The 23,086-nt window shown below is 39.0% G+C and overlaps 1 protein-coding gene across 1 annotated transcript in view; it reads right to left on the bottom strand.

The window, feature by feature from the left end:
* Positions 1–308: 308 nt before the first annotated feature.
* The window catches only part of LOC136576556 (sodium channel protein type 2 subunit alpha-like), a 200,256-nt gene continuing 177,478 nt past the window's right edge, over positions 309–23,086 (bottom strand). Inside the window, exons 22-27 of the mRNA XM_066575925.1 lie at positions 11,644–11,925; positions 11,112–11,165; positions 8,819–8,957; positions 7,692–7,795; positions 7,313–7,583; positions 309–5,275 (exon numbers count right to left, since the gene is read on the bottom strand). Coding sequence (XP_066432022.1) covers positions 4,080–5,275; positions 7,313–7,583; positions 7,692–7,795; positions 8,819–8,957; positions 11,112–11,165; positions 11,644–11,925 — 2,046 coding nt within the window. The 3' untranslated portion in view covers positions 309–4,079. The remainder of the gene's footprint in view (positions 5,276–7,312; positions 7,584–7,691; positions 7,796–8,818; positions 8,958–11,111; positions 11,166–11,643; positions 11,926–23,086) is intronic.

The following is a 23,086-nucleotide window of genomic DNA, read 5'->3' as shown; positions in this document are numbered from 1 at the left end:
CCTGTACAGCGGGCGGCCATGGAGCATAGAGAAGGACCCGCAGTGCTACATTGTCAGGCTTAGTAGGGGTTCCAGACATCAGACCTCCCATTGATCATAAGTGATGCTATCACTTTATAAGATGAGAATACCCCTTTAATGCACTAAAATGCTACATTTCTACGGAGTAATAAAATATATTGAATTATTGATGAAGCTGAACTGCTAATTACTCGGATTCCTGCCCAGTCTATATCATTCTTGAGGTATAACAGTGCAATGAAATGCAAGATCAAATGAAATCATAAAAGAGAGCCAGAAGACAAATATACAATACAAAATGTAATCTTTATTCTTTTGGCTTGTTTGTAATGTAGTTAGCTGTAATTTTAGGTAATAGCATTTTCCTGCATGCAGTTCACAGTACACTACAAGTCATTATTCCTGGAAAGCAACAGATTCTACATTAAACGTCTGCATGTGTCCAAAACAGAACTTAAGTTGAACATGGTGCCATAAGCAAATTCATGTCTCTTTGGAAAAAATGAAGCATGTGGATCCCACATATTGGCTAAAACATTCCAGTGCAGCATGAACAACAATAGAATGAGTAATTTAGACTCTAAAAAGGAAATGTAAACCAGGCCTATACAACTTGTGGCTTACCAGCGACTGATCCACTACAGTCCTGAGAATGCCTTACCAGCCTATTAACTGATGAAGCATGCTGGAAGGTGCAAACGTTAAAGCGCATATCCCAGACATGGGCCATTTTGTGGGCTTAAAGGAAATCTCCATAAGTTTCCTTCAGGAGTAACTAAAATATCAGTAGTTGCTTCCTAGAGGGGTTGTCTAGCTGTAAAGTAGAGATGGCCTTATCCGTAGGATAGGTCATCAATGGTAGATCAACAGGAGTCTACAATTCAGCATTCTCTCCAATTGGGCCAGTGCGCTTGTGCACTGAGCTATTTCCTACAGGAAGCAGACAGCCCCGTTCCCACTACAGTGACCAGGTTTGGTATTGAAGGCCAAATCCCCATTGAAGTAAATGGGAATTTTGCCTGAAATACCATATTTCACCACTGCAATGGGTATAGAGCTGTCTGCTTCTTACAGAAATCAGCTCAGTGCATCGGCTTGCCGATTGGCAAAGGTCCCCAGCGGTGGAACCCTGTTGATGTAGTACTGATGGCTTGTCCTGAGTATAGGCCATAAATATTTTACAGCTGGACAAGCCTTTTAACAACTGTCTGCAATACCAATGCCTTAGCTCTCACTCTATTACTCATTTAAGAAAATGCGCTATTGGTGTCTGTATAACAGTGAGTAAGACGGGGAATGCTTCGGCCTCAGCATTGCTGACCATTGAGAAGGACGAGTCTGAAAGGGTGTGTCCACCATTCCAACCACATTTTTATTGCCTCAAAGTATCTAAAATAAAGAATTAAACTAATTTGTAGATAGTTTTATTTTAGCTATCCTACTGTTTTGTGTCTACAGCCCTTATGCAAAGTTTTACACGTTTCCATAGTTACAGACTACAAACAAACCTTGAGTAGTCAGATCCAGCAGAATTAGCAAGAAGTAGGATACAGGTGGAAGGGAATATGACCATAGGATCAAACTAGAGAAGTTTTCTTTGCAGTCTGTTACCTTGGAGATACATGCGTCTGCATATTGCTGTACACTCAAAATACTTGAGATTCTTAATAAGCAAAGTTGATGCATTTTTCACTTTAGATGCAGTAGAGCAATAAAAATCTTTACAAAATGTGTTTACACCCTTTAGATCCTTGCTAATAACATCACCACATAGGTGTGTAGTTGTAGATTACAAATCCCTTAGGCACTTTAGATGTTACTGAGGACAAGAGTTTTTACGGGCTCAATCATGAAGATACTTCTTACCAAGCACAAGCCACCGCTACAAGATCAGCCAAGTGTAAGACTGGTGGAAAAGGGGTCATCAGTGACATCACCAGTACTGAGTAAAACGGTAGCCTACTTTTTCTTGCTCCACCCACAAAATGGCTGCTTCCAACGCCCAACGTTTGCACTGTAACGCAGCTGCCAGAGAGCTACAATATGTCTAAGCCTTATGTAACTGAACAGAAAATAGAAACATTTAACCCTTTCACCTAGCCCTTCCAGAAAGGCAGGTCAAGCATTTCTGGGGAATCTGGAATTGAAAAAGTTAAAACCCTGATGCAGGCATTTCTCACAGTTCCTGTATATTTTTGCCTGGAGTTGTTTTTTTTTATATGTCTGTCATCAATATACATGTGTTTTCATTGTGCGAGCTGTGGTCCCAGATTTTAAACATTTACTTCCACAATCAGCGTGTGCACCGAAAGAAATGGAATTATAATAAAATAGCAAATTTACAACTCTCTTTGTCATTTTTATTTGCAAAGATCTCCAATTTAATAGCGCTAAGCATGGGCAAGTAACAAAAGTGACCACGACATTAACCCCTGAAGTTTAGTTTTTTTTTCATCTCTTCTCTTATGTACAAAATGCTGAAAAATAAAGCTAAATGAATATTTACAGTATTTATAGATTCTTTGTTTTTTCTTTAAAAACTCTGTATCCTTTAACGCAGTTTGCAACATATCCAATCAAATCTGGATTAATACGAAATATGAGTAACAAAACAATACCACAAAAACAAAAAAAAATAAGAGGAAGAGCGAATGGAAATAGCTGCAAACTATTGCTTAACCATTTCAAGACTGCAGAGCAGCAACAAGGAGGTTAATAAAGAAAGGAGGTCTTTTTTCGAACAACTTGTCTAACTCAACCATTGACATATGGCTTTCCATAATATACTGCTGGACAGTGGGGAAATAAAATATCAGAAGCAGCCCTAGCAATACAAACATGCACCTGTGATAGCGTTCAAACTATTTATATTGGTACAGAATATTTCTATATTTTTTTTGTTTTTTTTCCGAAAGCTTGCAAACTACACATATTTGTGGTACATATTTGATGCAATAAATACTGTGCCCAAACCATTATTTTCTTGCTCAAACATCCACCACGTAGTAAAGGAACTATTTACATACCGTAACATAGGCATTTCCATTGGCTTGTACAATGTCAACCTCGCTGACAAGCTGAAGATGGCCAAAATAATAACAATGCAGAAGAAAGCCTAAAAAACTGTAATTTTTTGGGTATCCTGTGCTACTTGTTAAAAGTTATTCCATATATACCAGTAAATCAATGCCTCCCGGCACTGAAACCTTGCTGATTTGTGACTAGTGGTTGCATAAAAAGTGAATCTATCTGTCCTCTGATGTGGGACTTCAAAAGGGACAAAAACAGGCACATATTAATTTTTCCCTATGTGACACATCATGAACAATTAAGCACCCCAACAATACGTGTCACATGATAATGATTTTTTTTTTGTATCGCTATTTTTTAAAATATTTTTCCCATGCATGACCTATGAACCTGGCATGCTTTCATGCAATCAGTTTTCTTCATATATGTTATAGAGAAAGATATTGAAGAACACCTGGTCCTCATACCTTGGAATTGGTAATTATCAGCTCCGTCCCAACATAAAACCCATTTACAAAAATAGTCGCATATAATTGTAGAGAACCTATGAATTCAAAAAAATGATGAATCCATAAACATAGAACTTGTAAACATATGGCAAATATGGCAGTTGAAATGCAAACAGTGGATACAAGTAGTTTACTAAAGTGTTCAACACACAAAAAAAACAATAGGTTTTTGTATCCCACAAAATGGTCCCCATTCCGCACAGTCTGAGTAGCCATTTTGACTATCCTCTTCAGCAGTGTCAGCTGGGAAATTAACCCCTTTACTTCCGCAGGGACCAGCCAAGCATCCATGTGATGCCTTGCAAGCCTCTATAGCAGTGAAGTGGTTAAAACAGTAATCTCCAGTCAAGGCTGTTGAGCATCTTCGTAGTCCGTTCCTGACAGGGGGTCACCGTCGTATTGTAGGCACTGACCAAAAGTACATAATTTTAAGAACTGTCAGTTTGGCATAAATCTCTGAAAGGAGTCCTGCTGACATAAAGAATGTTCACAGGCTGTAAACAGTTTGCCACATAAAAATTACTTTTTACGCTCCCTGACATCTTTCCCCCTGTCTTCTTTCTCTGTTTTGTCTTTTTCGTGTTTTTCTTTGTCTGGTTTTGTAACACTGTCATAGGATGGGGGAGAAGTTGTTGAGGGAGTGATGTCTACTTTATCTGTGGTGGAGTTTCCATTGAGTCGGTCACTCAACATGTCTTTCCGTGTTATTACACTATCTACATCTTTGCCCTTGTCTTGGTTGTACAGAAAGGAAGCACGTTTTATAGATTTCCTCAGAAGGTAACTTCGGAAAGCTCGTTGGATAGTAACGGCGGACTGTTCCTCTTGTTTTCTACGTAATGTAGATGTAATTGGTTCGTAAGAGGCTTTGGAAGGGTTGGAGGCCATAAATCTCTCTTCCATTGGTTGTCTGAGATTATCCATTTCATCTCCTTCACCCAATACACGTTTTGTGAAGGCGAAAAGGATATCAAGGCAGTGAATTCTGTCACCACTTACCATGGGAAGATCCATTGCAATAAGCTGTACATAGTTTGGTTTTGCTATACGAAGAGGTGGATCCAATGCATCAGCAAAGTTAGTTAATTTACTATATTGAATAAATTGTGTTGCATCAGAATCAAACTTTTCCCAAACTTCATAGAACATCTCAAAGTCATCCTCCCCTAGAGGTTCTGCACTTTCTTCGGTAGCAACACCAAAATTCTCCAAAATGACAGCAATGTACATGTTTACCACCACCAAAAATGATATTATTATGTAACTTACAAAGAAGAAAATCCCAACAGAGGGGTTACCACAATTGCCTTTGACAGAACTCCCTGGATGTTCTGCAGTTGGGTTACAGTCTGGAGCTTTACTGTTAAGAATCGGTGCCAAAAGACCATCCCACCCAGCTGAAGTTGTGATCATAAATAAACAGATCATGCTGTTGCCAAAAGTTTCAAAATTGAACATATCATCAATGCCACTTTCTTTCTTCACATAAGCAAAGTTGGACATTCCAAATATGGCATAAATGAACATAACGAGGAAAAGCAATAAACCTATGTTGAACAATGCAGGAAGTGACATCATTAATGCAAAAAGCAAAGTACGAATCCCTTTTGCTCCCTTAATAAGACGTAAGATACGACCTATTCTGGCGAGTCTTATGACCCTGAACAGGGTTGGTGACACAAAATATTTCTCTATTAGGTCAGCCAAAAACATTCCTGTAGGTGAAAAAAAAAAAAAATTACGTAAGTGCATATATAGTTCTAAAATCATTTATGAACATTTTAGGTCAAATAATATTTAAGATGTTATAGTGAGCCCTGAAAGATGATCAACCAGGTTCAATATCCCCAATATCTCTTTAAATGATCTACTGCCAATGATCAGCCAAAAATAATGATTATTGAAGTCCTTTGTTTTTGAAAAATACTTGATTTAGTAAGATTTGAACCTAAAGTAATTGCCCCACTTTTTTAGCTGCTTTTCTGTAGGAAGCAGACAGCTCCATACAGTGGTGGGGGTGGGTACTTTGAGTTGAATTCCATTCACTTCAACAGGACGTAGTCAGCAGCGCCAACCTGAACGACTGTGCAATGTATGGAGCTGCCTGCTTCTTGCAGTAAAACAGCTAAAAGTTTGGCGACCCCTTAATTGGAAACTTGATATCATCTTGAGTTAAATAATCTTACACACTATGTATACACATAATGAACTCATATATTATATATCAAAAAGGGAAACCTCCTGATATAATTCATTAAGCGAATGGTTTGTCATGTTTAGGTATTTATTCCACTTCCAATCAAACAAATTAAAACTGACTTCAGACCATCTGGATTTCTAGGCCATCATGAAGCCAATCTTTCATTTCATATTAGGTATGGATTTCAATACATTTCTATGTAAACTTGATTATTACGCCTGAAGCCCCTCCTGATCAAGTGCATTCAAATCATCAATCTTAAGAATATCTTTGTACTTCATGCATTTCACAAAATTTTTCATAAAAGAGATGCCATACACTATTATACCTAAAGATCAGTGGTTTGCAACTTGTTGGAAGGCCATATGTTGAGAACCACTGCACTAGACCCTGCTTAAAAGGGTTATCTCACTTTTCCAAAAACATAAAAGCAGCAGCAAATGTTATAAAATAACAACAACAAAAAAACTGTTTAATCCACCACTTATTCAGAGCAGAAGCTCTGGGGATCACCCTGCTCTATGTTTACAAGTTGCTGGCATGTAACTGGCTCTCATTGCTGAGCAATGATTGGCTGAAACTATCATGTTCCGGTTGCTTTTAGCAGAGAATTCAAGAGCTTCTGGATTGGCTTGGTGGGAATAGAGATAGGATTTTTTTCCCCAATGGTTGGATAATCCCTTTAAGTACTTCTTGGGGCCTAGAAAGCACAAGCTAAACTAAATTCTGTAAGAGCTGGACTATGGAATTCTCTGACACAGAATGTTATGATAGTTACGTTGTTGAAAGGAGCAGTATCAATGATTTTTTTTAAAGATATAATACTACAAAGTAGATTTCTGGAGATTGGCTGTTGACCCAGAGATTTACTGTATTCTGAATCAGGAAATAATTTTTTTTCCCGAAATTGAGGCAATTCGCATCTGCCTCATAGGGTTCTTTACTTTGTCTGGATTATAGAAGGAACTATATTACTGTATATCAGTGTTCCCCACCCAGTGTCTTGGGAGTCAGATATGGTTCTAAGACACCCTGCATGTGGTTTCCAGCTGATGTCAACTTTACATAGCATTCAGCACTAGTGGGACCAGGGATGTCATTATACTACTGGAGATTGGTACAAGGGTCAAAACCATGTCTAAGGCATCTAAAACTAGGGTAAAAGCTTCACCAATTGGCCATATCTTTAATATGATTGTTCCTTTTCAATACTCAACGTGGCTCAATGCCGTCTATTGTATTTGAAAGTGGCTTGCGACCTTTAGAAGGCTGTAGGACTGTTGCTATACAGCAATGAGTATGCATGGCATCTCACCTAATCTCAGTGGGCTCACCAATGAGCCCACCTCAGTGAGACTGTAAAGCGTATCCACCCTATGAACTAGTCCAGAGGTACAAATTGGCACACTTAATCAGCTTGTAAACAATTTCTTATGAGTTCACATTAAAGTGGTAGTATGATTTACTGCTTTAAAATATTTATAATTCTTCAAGAAACTAAAGTAAACTTCTCAAGACGCAAGTACAAGTTATATCTACAAGATATACCTACCTACAATCGACAAAATGACAACTACAAAATCAAATATATTCCAGCCCATCGTGAAGTAATAATGCCGCAGGGAAATAAGCTTAAGCACACATTCTCCGGTAAAAAGCACAATGAAGACGGCATTAATCCAGTACAAGTTGTTCTCCATGTCATCACTTTGGTCATCAGTTTCAATCATCATCGTTACCATGTTTAAGCAGATAAGAACCATGATGGTGATATCAAATGGTTGCATGGACACAAAATCAAAGACTGCACCTTGAAATTTGTTCTGAAATGTGCAAAACATTGTACGGTTATTATCATTGTAGGCAGAAATCCAAAGAATATAGTGTAATATTATGGCGTTTTCTATATTTATAATGGTAAAAAGTCTCACCTGAGGCCTTGGAACAGGTTTTTGCGGTTTCTTTGATCCTAGCTTCTTCATAGCATTATAATATTTCTTTTGTTCCTCTGTCATAAAGATATCCTGACCTCCGAATTATAGGAAAGAAAATCAAAAGTGGTTATGACAAAAGAAGTCTATTGTATTTTATTAAGATGTCTATACATTCCACAATGTTGTCTTGTCAAACTATCAGATGTGATTGTGTAATCAATTAGGTTGTTAAAGAAATTATGATTTAGGTAGATCATGAATCGGTTAGCAATTTAACTCCAATGAAACAGATTGAGTTTGCTGATTTCACTAAGACTCTTGTCCGACCCATCGTCTTAACCCTCTCCAAACCACTGTCTGACATCTAAAGACATTATGATTTAAGGCTGTACAGCTCCGATGTTGGTAGACATCCGTCAGGGTTCTCCTACTGTATATTGCCAGCCTCTCTGCTGTCAGAGCCTATCCAATGTGTCATCTCATGCAATACTGGCTTTAGCCAGCATACAGCACCGTTGTATAACAGCAGAAAAAGAGAATGCCCCCTAGGAAAACCAGAATACAAATTGGATTGGAAAGGGTTAAAGTGTATTTATAAAGAGACACTATTATACATACAGTAAACATCAGATTTCAAGTAAATAGAATAATAAATCAAGTTTTTGACAAGACTTTGGCATGTATATAGTAAAAAATATAATATTCACATATGTATTGGACCCTGCTGTTCACCAGAACGAGGGGGCTGCATTGCTCAATTAGAGTGCTACTTCCCTTCGGGCCATCTTTGTTATTTGCTGGCTCCTTCTGGCAGATGGGGAGCACTGCAGCCCCCTCATTCTAGCAACATGTCTTTATGTGTGTGGCAATGTTGTTTTTTTTGTCAGCATCTTATGTGGTTTACAGAGCAGTTGGTGTTAGAGTCATTTTCCATACAGAATACGGTATATGAAACAGGTTTTACCATAATATGATATCTGGCCTGTAAGCATCTTTAATTACAGCAGTGTTATAGGTGGTAGCTGTGTAGAAATATTCAGGAAGGGTAAAAGCTGTACATAATGTAAAATGGAAAAACACAACATTGTACCACTTTACAATAAAAGCTTAATATTAAATACTTATCTTCTTTTTCTGTTGATTAAAATTATCAATGATGACACCAATAAAGAGGTTGAGTGTGAAGAAGGATCCGAAAATAATAAAAATAACAAAGTAAAGGTACATGTACAGATTGTCTTCATACTTTGGTTGCTGCTCCACCTGAAAATGAAAATAAAGGAAGATGAAAAGCAAAAACTAAAGACAAGTATAAAAAGCAACAGGTAAAGGAACACTATGGCTCATTTCTATTGAAGCGCTTCCTGCCTTTGTCTAATATGAGTACATGAGGTGCACATTTGTGAGAGGACACATTTCACTACTAAAAATGTAAATAATTATCTGACTGAAGCAATGGAGAAATACGCAGCTGACCTCCTCATTTTAACATCGAGCAATAAAAGAAAACATCTGATAAAACTCATGGAACCCCTTGAGGACGCAGCCATTTTTGTTTTCACCTCCTCACTTTAAATTAATAACTTTTTTATTTTTCCATTGATGTAGTTACCCGAGGGCTTGGTTTTTTTTTTAGACTAGTTGTGTATTTGAGTGCTACTTTTTAGTGTGTTATATATAAAGTATAGGGATGAGCGAGCGTACTCGGAAAAGCCCTACTCGCTCGAGTAATTTGTTTTATCCGAGTATCGCTGTGCTCGTCCCTGAAGATTCGGGTGCCGGCACGGAGCGGGGAGCTGCAGGGGAGAGCGGGGAGGAACGGAGGGGAGATCTTTCTCTCCCTCTCTCCCGCCCGCTCTCCCCTGCTCCCCGCTGCGACTCACTTGTCAGCCGCAGCGGCACCCGAATCTTCAGGGACGAGCACAGCGATACTCGGATAAAGCAAATTACTCGAGCGAGTAGTGCTTTTCCGAGTACGCTCGCTCATCTCTAATAAAGTACTGAAAAAACTTTCAAGCCCTGCTAAGTAGAGTGAAATGGGAAAAAAACAATTGTGCTATTTTGGGGAGGGGTGTGACGTTGCTTTTACGGCTTAGTCACTGCTGCAGGAATAACATGATGACTTTATTCTGCAAGTAAGTAGGATTACAACAATAGTTTTCTTTTGCTCTATGATGTAAAAAAACAAAGTAGCTTTTAAAAATGATGTCACCATCTTCTGATCCCCATAACGGTTTTATTTTTCCATTGATAGAGCTTCATGAAAGTTTGTTTTTTGCATAACAAACTTTGAGTTTCTATTGGTACCATTTTGGGGTACATATGACTACTTGACTCCCAAGCCTACTTTATACAATCTTTTGGCACATTTGCTGTTCATATATGGCGACAGTCCCCAAAGAGTTAAAGGTGTTTTCCCAGAAAAGATTTTCACAGTATTTTTATTTATGTTGTATTAATATAGCCTACAGAGATTAGGATCAGTCACATCAGTCCCTGATGTGGTTCACAATCTAATTTTCCTGTCTCAAACAAACAAGTATACACTAAGGTTGGCTTCTTGTACAATTTGGTAGCCTTTTTTGTGATGCATTACGGCTGAAATACATTAGTATGCAATGAGTTCTAGAGAACCAACGCTAGAATATTATAGAATTGTATTGTGATCCAAATTCAGGTAAGTAGAACCTTGGGAGGGCCATGGACAGTAACCATAATACAGAAGCTGATAGTAGCGTGCACTACAAACATTGAAACTGGCCAAAACCCAATTTCATACAATTTCAGTTAACTCATCAATATATTTTTGGAGTGTGCTCAAGTGAGCACTGCAAAATTATAGGGGTAATAGTCTAAATACAGAGATTTCCATTGTTCGGCTCCAAACCTAAAACCCCATACTGCAAGGCAACTGTGCAAACCATTGAGCCTACATGCTGCCACAAACAACTAGATACTCATGTAGCCACCATTAACATGACTAGCGCATTGTTATTGACAGTATAGTAGTACATAGAATTTATCTTAACACGTTAAATGTTGTTCAAGTTTTCTACATTACATTGATTTTAGTAGCAACCAACCAAACAAGCAAGCATGGCTTATTTTCATGACATATATAACTAAAATAGAGAAAATCTTATTACCTGGTCATAATCCCAGTACATAAAATATGTGATATTACTGAGATTGTCATTTGCGTCTGCAATCAAAGAAAACTAGACTTGGTTGTATAACTTAAGAGACCTAAAATCTCACACAGATTGAAAAAGATCAGCAAACTTGCAGGATGCTGCACATAAGCCAAAGTAATATGTAACGGAATGCTATACCAAGGTTTTCTCTTTTGGAACAGCTGGTAACGTGCTAGTATTTTAAAACCTATTATAAGGACCCAACATATGTGTTTAAACCAACCTTTCGTGAATCAACTGCCGCATACATAATGTCCATCCAACCTTTAAATGTTGCCTGTAAAATTGATAGAATCAATTAAGATTCATATATATAGGAATGTTACATCATGGAACAAGCAGTGTTTATTAAGCTTTTTTTCTTATAAAACATTTTTATTAAGTATAACTAAACGTAATGTAAAGGAGTCTTCCTTCAGTAGACTTTTAGGACATATATAGGACTTAACAGTCTGATCAGGGAAGTCCTGCAATAATAAGAGTAATAAAGGTCTAATTTTGGGGAAAACTTTTTTATCCAAAAATCTAGATAAAGTGCCAATAAGATATACTTGATTAGATGTTTAATTTTAGAAAGGGATTGTCTTGATGAGACAACTGATTAAATTTATATAAAAACATCAATTACAGGAATTTAAAACAAAATAAATAAGGGAAATAAAAAAAAAATGTAAAAAGATTTAAAACATGTTTAAATTTCAAATTTTGCAAATGAATACCATCTTAAATGTGATTTTAAAAAATCCATGTCTTACCACTTGAAGCAATGCAAGGTAGCCAAATCCGACATTGTCAAAGTTCACTTTGACATTTTTCCATCTTGCACTTAGATTTTGGCTAATAAGCGCTTCGCAGTCTGATTTATTATCAACTACATCAGTTAAAAAGTATTCCTCTGTAGTGACATTAATGCAGTAACCATATTTTCCAGAAAACATGTTCACTCCCATAATGCTGAAAATTAGCCAAAAGATTAGACAAACCAGCAGGACGTTCATGATGGAGGGAATGGCGCCTATAAGGGCATTAACAACCACCTAGTATAGAACGGAGAGGGGAAAATATATTAGTGTCAATTTTCATCACTCGCTTTGAATGATAGTGGGACAGAAACAGAACATAAAAAGAATAAAAAGAATATTAAATATATTAAATCTAAAATTACAAGAAAAGATGAAATGATGCACAAGCAAACATGTATGCCATTAATTACACCTAAAAAGATAGTAACTCATAAAAAGATGAAAAAATAAAAAAAAAATTGTAAAACAATTGGTAAAATAATTATGTATTTTAATTGTTCCTAAAGTTGTTTTTTTAGAAAAATAATTTAACAAGAATTTTTTTTAAATTGCGTTATTAAATAGAGTCTTGAAAACATAAAATAAAATTAAATAATGGATAAAAAAAGTAAAATATGCAAAAATGTTCAAAAATTTGACAAAACAACCAAAGTAATGAGGTAATTAACATATACTGAGCTTTTAAATATGGTATTATAAAACGTATGGTCTGATGAATTGAAGATTCTATAGATGGAATAAGAGCTTAAGAAATTAGATAAACATGCAAGTGGTAACATTTTCACTGATCAAACTTCATAGTGCAAGCAAAGTTTTAACATGATCCATGAGCAAACCATCAAACTAGCAGCCACTAATGATGTATTTGGAGCTAGGCAGGCAGCAACTATGTATTCACTAAGACTATTATTCCATTCTGTGCATGGAAACATTCTTAGCAAATAGAACAATTTCCGTTTGGTTGATATTTCACTGTGCTCAATTTCAAACTTCAGTCTTCAGTCATATTGACTATAAATAATTTAAAAAAGGTAAAGGATTTACTTATTTTTTATTTACTTAGGTTTTTATTTATTTAAAATCAAATTTGCAATGACTGTAAGAAACAATGATTTTCGTTTACGTAAATCCAAGTCATGCATAAAAATGTCTATGGGTTTTCTAAGCATCTCCATAACATTAATTGGAAGGTTTGCAGTATCTGCGTTGAGGTTGTGATGCCAATATAGAGTGTCCATGTACAGCACTTCAGTATTCAACTTTCATCTTATTTACTATTGAAAAGTATATGTAGAGGAATGATGTGAAATACTTACTGTGACATTGTAAGATCTTGCGATATGTATTTTATAGAGAGGGACTCACAGAATTCCATGCTTGTATACTGCATATAAAACCATCAGTCTTAAGCTAAATAGAATGTAACAAAGCCCAAAATTTATTTTAAACAAAACAATTCACCCAATGCCTATTTAAAAAAAATGGTTCCTATATTTTTGAGGACAAAATTAGATTTTCGGTTTCTACAACCAAACAATGGAATTCACTAAAAAGTAGTATAATAAAAATACAGTACTGAAATGTGAATAATATGCTTGTTTAGATACTAAAAAAAATAGAAACTGTATGAAAAATATGTTTAATGTTATTTTAAAAAAAATGTCACCAAAAATATTAAGTTAAATATTTAAATTCCCATTAATCCACCTTTGTACATAATTTTATACTTCACAATCAGAATAACATATTCTCAGAAATAAAAGAACTTTGTAAATAGATCATATAAGTTGTCTTGCAGTGATCCTGATTTATAGCCTAAAGGTGCATTTATAATTTAACACAACTGCTGACGGGCAACTTTTTTAATATCTTGGAAAACCCCTTTAAAGGGGTTTGTCTGAGAATTCAATAAATGAAACTAGGAAATGTTATAACATAACAAACTTGACTCACTTGTTAAATCCCCTGGCACTCCAACACCAATGTACAGATGGCCCCAATGCAAATTGTTTACTTTCTGGGAGAGAGGATGTGCCAATCACCGACCACAGTGATACTAGGATATACAGCTTGTGACTGCTTAGGCAAGTGATATGCTGCAGCAGTCATTGTAGCTATGGCATGTCATTACTCCAGAAACAGAGAGACCAGGAGAGACCACCTGGGCATCAGCATTTGAGCGGAAGAAAATGGGTAATATTTGTTTTTTTATTTTATAACATTTCCTGCCACTAGTTTAGTTTCCTGAACTCTCGGATAATGTGTTTGATGACAAACCTGTTGACTGTTTCCTATGACAACCAGCAGAATTGTGAATTAGGCCATAAGCTAGAAGACACCCCATTGCCCCGAATCCGGGTAAGATAACGAATGTAATGTTTGTTCACATTAGATTACATGTGTGCTGTTAGATAGTGTTCACAGGTGGCATACCTAGTGGGTTTACAGCTATTTCAGTAAATGCATTTTATTATTGGATTATAAAATTGATAAAATTTGCTTCTGGAGCTTTTTTTGTATTTACTGGAACATAATGACAATATATGATTTATTATATTTAAAGAAATTAAATCTTTGGATGTAGTAGTAGATTAGAAACAGTGAATATTTCTTCATAAAAAAGTAATAGTTTACTTAGTGTTAGGTCCAAACCTTTTCAAAAAGTCCTGCAATGACCATAGGAGACAAATATGGAATGATTTTGCTTCTTACCCTGTCAACTGTTTGTTTAATGTAAGTTCAGAAAGTCTAATTTTTGGAACTTGATGTGCCAAATCTAGGTTACTAATTTTGCCACCACCATTCCCTAATTCCACGTACCCACGTTAGTAGAGCTCTATGGCAATTTACCTTACAATTTGTACAGCCTTTGTTTGTTTATACATAGAAACCATGCAGTAAGATAAAATTAGGAACAGTCTGCTGTACCTTTCCAGTTACCACACTAGGTGCAGCCTCAGGTGGCCCTCTCATATGTCTATTAAAAAATATATATTCCCTTTAGGTTGCCTGTCCACAGGCGTAGCGATATCCCGCGGTGGATCTCCATTGTGGGAACCGCCGCCCGGGAGCAGGGGACAGCTGACGGTTCTCCGCACTGAGCCTATCTGACAGATAGGCTCACCGTGGAGAATCATGGCAAATCGAAGCATGCTGTGATTTGCCGCTCGTGAGCGAAGAATCGCTATGATTCTCTGCTTGTGGTCAGGGGGGCTGTGATTTCCATAGCAACGCTATAGAAAGCGTTCCCCATGGCCGGATTATCGCCACGGGGAACGCAATGAAAATTCGCCCGTGAACAGGCAGCCTTAAGAGACTTTGGGTTTCAATCACCATGTAGCACTGCCATTAGATAACTGGAGCATTACACAGTTCTTGTTAAAATCAATCAGAACTGCGTACATGTTCTTCTAGAGAGATGCTCTTTGTAGCCACTCCCTGATCAGATAAAAAAAACCTGGATCTAAGACTCCCTCTATTGACTCAGAATTCCCTAATAAGGTACTTGAAAATGTTTTTCTCAAACCATACAATATCTTTAAGGGCACTTTTACACTGGATGATTGTCAGTCGCATAAGTGCCCGACCGATAATAGCTTCTATGCTTTCATACAGGAGAGGTAGTCTCTTAGTAAATGGAGGTGGAGCGGCCGTAGATTGCTCTGTTCACCTGCCTCCATTCATAGAAAACAGACAATCATTCATAGATGATCGACTGCTTGTTTACGCGTGCTAATTGTTTATTTTTTATGACTGCATGATCTGAACGATGAACGATAAGCAAACAAAGTATCATTTGTTGGTCAGTCGCTGTAAGCATTTATACTGAAAGACTATTATTCAGATTCTCGCCATCCAACAAGAATCTGAACAATACATTCAGTGTAAAAGGGCCCTTAGTCATTGGAGAATAATTGTCTTCTGGCTGGACTGGAATGCTATTCTTATGGTAATTAGGAGACCAACAAGCTACTGTTTTTCTTTCCCAAACAACTGTTTCTCAAAAGAACAAATTCTATATTTGACCCCGAGAGAGCCTCCCACATACTTTGCAGGGGCTATCACCTCCCGTTAAAATATACCTCTCTGTTAGATATATCAGTTTGGCGCAAGAAAACATCCATGTAATTCAATACAAAAGGTGACTTGTTGCATCTTGAAAAAATGACTCGTTTATACACAAAATGTTGTAGTTGTATTGGCCGCATGAAAATTGTTGAAATAGTTCTTGTAATTGAGTTTTCAAATGGACTGGAAGTTTGAAATACAATTTCATTTCGTAAAGCAGTCAGGTGAGCATGCATGTTGGACAGTTCAACTTTAATGGTGTTATTTTAAAGTTGAGTTGTCTATTTTCTTTCATTTCAAGCAGTGTGTAGCATGCTTACGTGTTGTACTATTAACTGCATGCATTGCAATATTGCTGATTAAATCAATGGAGACTTTTGCTGCACTTGGAGCACACATTTAGATCGAACCACGCAAAACAGAAAAAAAAGAAACAAACAACTATATATGACATCGTTTGTTCTACTCTGCAAATTTTAGAACTAAAATGCCGTAATAACTGTACCCTACTGTATAGGCAAATCTATTTTTTTTTATTCTCCCTGTTCATCCAATTACTTCACACCATAGTCAAATAGCTCTCTAAAATGATTTTATATATAATTTTATCAGTTAGTGACCTACAAGAAAGTCTTGTACTCAGTTATCTCTTGCAGGCCCACTGAAATGAATTGAGCAGTACTGCGCTTGCATGACCACTGCTCCATTAATTCTAGGACTTCCAGGAACCCAACTGTCGTGATCGGTAGGATCTCAGTGGATAGAGTATAACTTATTTTTATGGGACAACATATTGAAATACATTTTGCCGTACAAAATTGTTTTTGCATTAATTAAGGGAATATGTGGATTCCAGTAGTGAGACAAGTTAACAACTTAAGCCTCAGTCACACGGGCGCATCGGCATCCATACACCGGCGCCGATGCGCCCGTGTGACTGACAGTTAGAAGACGGCCGTACCTGAAGATGGCCGTCTCTCTCAAGCGCTGCTGAAAGAACACATGACCGGCAATGAAGCCGGTCACATGTTCTTTCCTCCGGCGCTGCAGAGAGACGTCCATCTTCAGGTACGTCCGTCTCCTTCCTGCATTCACACGGGCGCCGATGCGCCCCTGTGACTGAGGCCTTAGGGTATTCAGTTTGGAAAAAAATGGCATAGGAGTGACCTAGTTCCAATTTATAAAATATGTGAATGAGCAGTGCAGAGATCTCTCTAATGATTTTTTAATATGTAGACCTGTAAACATCCCCTATGTCTAGAGGAAAGAAGGCTTCACCATTATCATAGATGAGGCTTCTTTATTGTAAGGGCAGTAAGACTATGGAAGTCTATATAATACATGTTGTGATGGTTGATTCAATGAACATGTATAAGCAGGAAATGGATGTCATTGATAGTAGTTTTCTGGAGAAAAGGTTTATTCTGGTTGCCATATTTGGAGTAAAGATGGAAATTCTTCTAATCTGGGGTAATTGGCATCTGCTTCATTCTTTTTTTGCTTTGCTATGGATCAACATCGTAGAATTATAGGTTGGACTCCATCTCTATTTTCAACCTTATGAACATATGTTATATTAATTCTGCTTTCTAAAATATACCAGTAGGTATATAAATGTAATTATTTATCCAGAATTACTTACAAAAATGCCATGCTAACTAGTTAACCCCTTCCCAACATGTGCTGTACATATGTATGCCAGTGGCACGGCTTAATGGACTGACGGTCAGAATACAGTAGAATACTATAGTATTGCATTGTACTGTATGACCAAACAAACTATTGCAAGTTCAGGTCCCCTGTGGGGACTAAACAAACAAGTGAAATACAGATTTTTTTATGATTATAAAAAACAAAAATGTTAAGAGTTAAAAAAAAACGTTTCCCCAGTTTTCACATAAAAAAAAAAGGTTCGAATCATTAAAATAGCACATTATTAGACCTGCAAGGTGAATGCTGTCAGAGAAAAGGTAATGCCAGAATTGCACTTTTTTGGTCACCCTTCAAGAAAAAAACTGAATAAAAAGTGATCAAAAGTCGTACGTACCCCAAAATGGTATCAAATAAACTTATTGGTCACCATGCAAAAAAGGAGCCATCACACATTGTATTGATGAAAAAAATAAAAAAAAAGGTTATGGGGTCAAAAGATGCAAATTATAAATTGCTGTATAGTAAGGGAGGCACTAAATCTTTCAAAAGCACTGTCAAAAAATACCCCTCGTTACTCATAGAAATACATAAAAAACTGATTTAGTCTGCTGGCACCCCGTAATTGTTTTTTTAGGAAAGGGCTTTAACCCTTTCCAATCCAATGTTGGGCCTGCCCGGACATCATAATTTCCCTCCACAGCTCCGATGTCGGGGCAGGCCCGACACTGCAGCGCAGGAGTGCATCTGCACCCAATCATCAGACACATCGGGTGCAGATACACTCCTGCACTGGTCCTCTTCGAGGACCCCTGAGGAGAAGGCCGAGTCGGGAGCCTGCACCGTGGGGGGGCCTGTTTACCTGTCCGGCGTCTTCCGCATTCTCCCTTCTGTCTCCCGGCTCGGCGATCATGTGACCGCTGGGTGCCACCTGACCCCAGCGGTCACATGATTGCCGAGCCGGGAGGCAGAGGATGAATGCGGAAGACGCTGGACAGGTAAGCAGGCCCCCCCACGATGAAGTGAGCATCTGCACCCTCCTGAACTCTGTCAGTTCAGGAGGGTGCAGGGAAATGTATTTTTTCTCATACATTCTCACCAGCTCCGATTTATTTGGCGCTGGGGAGAATGAACGAGAAAAAATAATTGGATTGGAAAGGGTTAAATAAAAGCCCTTCCCTGAAAAACAAGGCAAGCTAGTGTAAAAAAAAAAAAATAACATACTCACCTTTCTTCAGCTGCCGGGGTTCAGCCGCATCCTCTCTGCGCTGTCCCCAGCTCTGCAATACAGTTCTTTGAGCAGTCGAGAATTAAAATCCCCGCCTGCTGAAACAGCTGTTTCTGATTGGCTGAGGCAGCTCTTGCTGAATGAATGACAAGCGAGAGCTGCCTGTGATAGGCTGAGTGCCTCAGCCAATCAGAAGCAGCTCTTTCAGCAGACAGGGATTTTAATTCCCCGGCTGCTCAAAGAACTGCATTGCAGAGCCGGGGACAGCGCAGAGAGGATGCGGCTGAGCCCCGGCAGTTGAAGAAAGGTGAGTATGTGTTTTTCAAATTTTTTTTATGCTATTTTGGCTTGTTTTTCAGGGAACGGCTTATATTTAAAGCCTTTCCCTGAAAAACAAAGGGGTGCCGGCAGCTGGATCCTCTACCACAGCTGTAATCTGTGACAGGTGCAGCAGGGAATTCTTTATTCCCTGCGGGGATGAAGAAAACATCTGCCGCATGTGGCAGATGTGTTCTTCATCCCCGCGGGGGACACGGCAGCGGCGGACAGGTAAATATATATAATTTTTTTTTTTTTACACTAAAATGGTTGTTTTTCAGGGAAGGGCTTATATTTAAAGCTCTTCGCTGAAATACAAAAAGGGGTGCCAGCAGACCATTGCCTTCAATGGAGCCGCTGGCAGCAGCCACGACTCCGTTGAAGGCAATGCGCGCATTCCCTATGGTGCATGCATGTCCTATCTTTACAGGCACACGCCTGTAAAACACGAAGATGTGAACACACCATAGCAAATGTATTGGTTGTAAGAGGCGCGTGTTTTTGTGCGCGCGTATGCACGCACAAAAACACACTCGGGTGAAGCCACCCTTACTATTACGTATTCATTAAAAGGTCAATACTCAGCAAGGACAAATAAACATACCATAGTACAGACAAATCAATGTCATGAATGGAAGGAGTAGAGGATAATCATACTCCTTACGATTTGCAAAACGCATGCCTAAAAATCGTGTGACAAAGCGCAGGCACGTTTTTAAATTCCCACTTGTTGTGTGGTCACACAATGGTAAACTTTGCACATAAAAGTGCGGTCCCATCACTATCCCCTTCCGCGGCTGTGGCAGCTACAGCAGTGGATTCCTTGGATGTGAAACCCCTGGATGTGACAGCATGTCACTTTTCACCTTGTCGTCAATGGGGCCGCTGACAACTGTAGCAGGGGATTCCTTCCTCCCCGTGGGGAGTCCCCTTATCACTTAACACTGTGATAGCATTGAAAGCAATGGGATGAAGGCAACCCCTGCAGCGATGATTTTCGAGGGAAGGCTTGAAATATAAGCCCTACCCCGGAAATAAGCTCTGGCTGCAGAGAAAAAAAATATATATATATAAATCCCCTTAGAAGTGCCGTTATCTCTGTCTGAGCGTTGCCTCTAATTGGTCACAGCACTCAGCCAAATAGAGGCAGCACTTTCAGGAGGCCGGGATTTTTAAAAAAGAACAGTGCAGGGACCTGGAAGAAGACGCTAGAGATGACAGCTCTTCTAAGGTGATGTATACATTTTTTTTCAGCTCTACTAAACTCCTTCCCCTTGTCCACCCCTTGCTGGCGGCTGGCAAAGGGAGGGGGCACGAGCTTAGCAGAGCTAGTGCGCTAAACGTCATCCCCCTCTCTGCCCCAGTCTATGGGAGCTGCTGGCAAGAGGAGGGGAGGTATTTTAGCAACAGGAGCCGCTGTTAAACTCCCTCCCCTTTACCTCGTTTGACTGCTGTTATAGGCTCCTATAGGAGTCTATGGGAATGGCTGGCATATTTTGTCAAAAAGATAGTACAACACCTATCTTTTCCATCCTGCATAAAAGCAGCCAGCCGGAATGAGCACCATATGCACTATCTTTTCCGTCCGGACGATTTTCCGCATCGGAAAATTGTCCATCTGAACAAATGTATTGCAAGCCAATGCTTCAGATGGTCGTGGATTTTCAGCTGGTGTTTTATCGTGGCAAAATCGCCATGATAAAATGCTCATGTGAAACTAGCCTCAGTACGACCCTCTTACAAAAAAAAACGCAAAAGGGTAGGGTCCACATATGTGGTACTCACAAACTGCTGAAGAACACAAAAGGACAGTGTTTTCTCTAAGGCCTTAGTCAGACGGGCGTTTTTAGCCGCGATTTGCGCATGCGCATGCGTCCGGCGATTTTATAAAACCATTGCTTTGCAATGGTATCGGACACATGAGCGCTTTTTATGCGCTCGTCCGATAAATTATAGAACAAAAAATCGCAGATCGCACCTATCTGCGATCTGCGATTCCTGTTCTCTTCTCTATATGCGCTCAATGGGGCCGGCGGCAGCAGCGCCGACCCCATTGAGAACATATAGAAGACAAATCATTCTTCTCTGCCACAGCTGTAACAGCTGTGGCAGAGAAGAACGATGTTTGCCCATTGAATTCAATGGAGCGGCAATACAGCCGCTCCATTGAAAGCAATCGGCTGCCGGCGTGCGCGGGGTGAATTGTCGGGAAGGGGTTAAATATATAAACCCTTCCCTGCAATTCATCCTAAAATGTGTTAAAATAAAAAAAAATTGTATACTCACCTTTCCGCTGCAGCCGGAGTCCAGCCGCGGCCGCTGTCAGTTCTCCTGAACTGCTTCTTGGCACTATTCAGCCGGCGGGGCTTTAAAATCCCCGCCTGCTGAATGGTCTGCCTCTGATTGGTCACAGCCCTGACCAATCAGAGGCAGGTATCACTCACACACCCATTCATGAATTCATGAATGGGTGAGTGACTGCTGCCTCTCAGCGCTGTGCCAATCAGGGGCAGGTCTGACTCACATCCATTCATGAATTCATGAATGGGTGTGAGTGAGGCATGCCCCTGGTTGGCTCAGCGGTGAGCCAATCAGGTGGCAGGTCTGACTCACACCCCCTTCACACCCACTGCAGGACGGCCGCACGGAGCTCCGGCTGCCGGCAGAAGGTGAGTATACAATTTTTTTTTTATTTTACCACATTTTAGGATGCATTGCAGGGAAGGGCTTATATATTTAAGCCCTTACCGACAATTCATCCCGGGCTCGCCCGCAGCGGAATTGCTTTAGATGGAGTCGGCTCTATTGCCGTCTCCATTGAATGCAATTCGCTGGACAGCTCCGGGCCGTTTCTAATGAAACGCGGCTAGGAGCAGATTTTCGGGCGATTTGCGGGCAACTTGCGCGCACCGGTCACGCAATTTGCGGATGCGCATCCGTCATGCGATCCGCAAATCGCGCGAAAAATCGCCCGTCTGACTAAGGCCTCAAGCAGTATATCCTTCTTCAAGCCAGATAACCAATAAATGATAATCTAAGCAGAGAAACAGCAGGGAATAAAAAAGGAGGGCAGACAAACTATCCCTATAATGTCCCTATGCTCAGGGTGGTCAGCCTGATAAGGGTGTCACCCGGGTCCTGAAGACTCACCACTGTATTAGAACTAAATAACCCTATCCATAAAAGGCCCCAAAAGATCCTGCAGGTACATTCAAAATATCTCCCATATGTGTTTTCCCCTTCACTGATATTAAGAAGGGTTCATCAGGGGATGCTAATAATAATTAAAAAATACGTCAGCCCAGGATTTAGTTAATCCTGGCTGTATATAACAATACTGACATCCAAGATGACGGGACATGAATGTAATATTTGTCTATGCTGCCTATTGACCTTCCAATGAATATCTAATAAAATATCGTTTATGTATTTGGGTTAAAAATGGCAACAACAGCAAAGCACATTTTTGACAAGGTATTTTATTTTTTTTAAACAGTACTATATTAAAAAAAGTATATAAATTTGGTATCGCCGTAATCGTACTGACCCACAGAATTAAGATAATATGTCATTTTTACAGCACAGTGAATGCTGTAAAAACAGCCCTTCCCCCCAAAAATGGTGCAATTGTGTTTTTGGTTTTTTTTTGCATTTCAACCCACTAAGAAATTTTCTTACATTTTCCAAGACATTATATAGTAAGTTAAATGTTACCCCTGGAAAATGTAACTCGTTTTGTGAAAAACAAGCACTCACGTAGCTATGCTGCAGGAGAAATGAAAAAAAACTGTTGTGATTTTTTTTTTGAAAGTGGGAAGAAAAAAATGTAGCAGGAAGTCTTTAATGGCAATGGCCAACTGCAAACACACAGTGCAGTAGATAGCCCATATAGCCCATGTATTAAGACATGACTGTGCACAACTTGGCAATGACTGTCATGTTTGTCAATATCGCATTTGTATTCTTAGACTTCTTTGTAAATATATACACAGAATAAAAAACTTGCAGACTTGCTGTTTTAGGAGCCAGTAGTAAAATGGATTAGTACAATGGTTATTCGATCAGTTTTAAGTTATACCAACAGTGATCCACCACATATGACATGGCGACAGACAGTGGTCTAGGAATATT

This window comes from Eleutherodactylus coqui, chromosome 8, assembly GCF_035609145.1.
Source record: "Eleutherodactylus coqui strain aEleCoq1 chromosome 8, aEleCoq1.hap1, whole genome shotgun sequence".
Classification (NCBI taxonomy): Eukaryota; Metazoa; Chordata; class Amphibia; order Anura; family Eleutherodactylidae; genus Eleutherodactylus; species Eleutherodactylus coqui.
The sequence above is the reverse complement of the archived record's forward strand: the minus strand, read 5'-3'. Positions and strand labels throughout refer to the sequence as shown.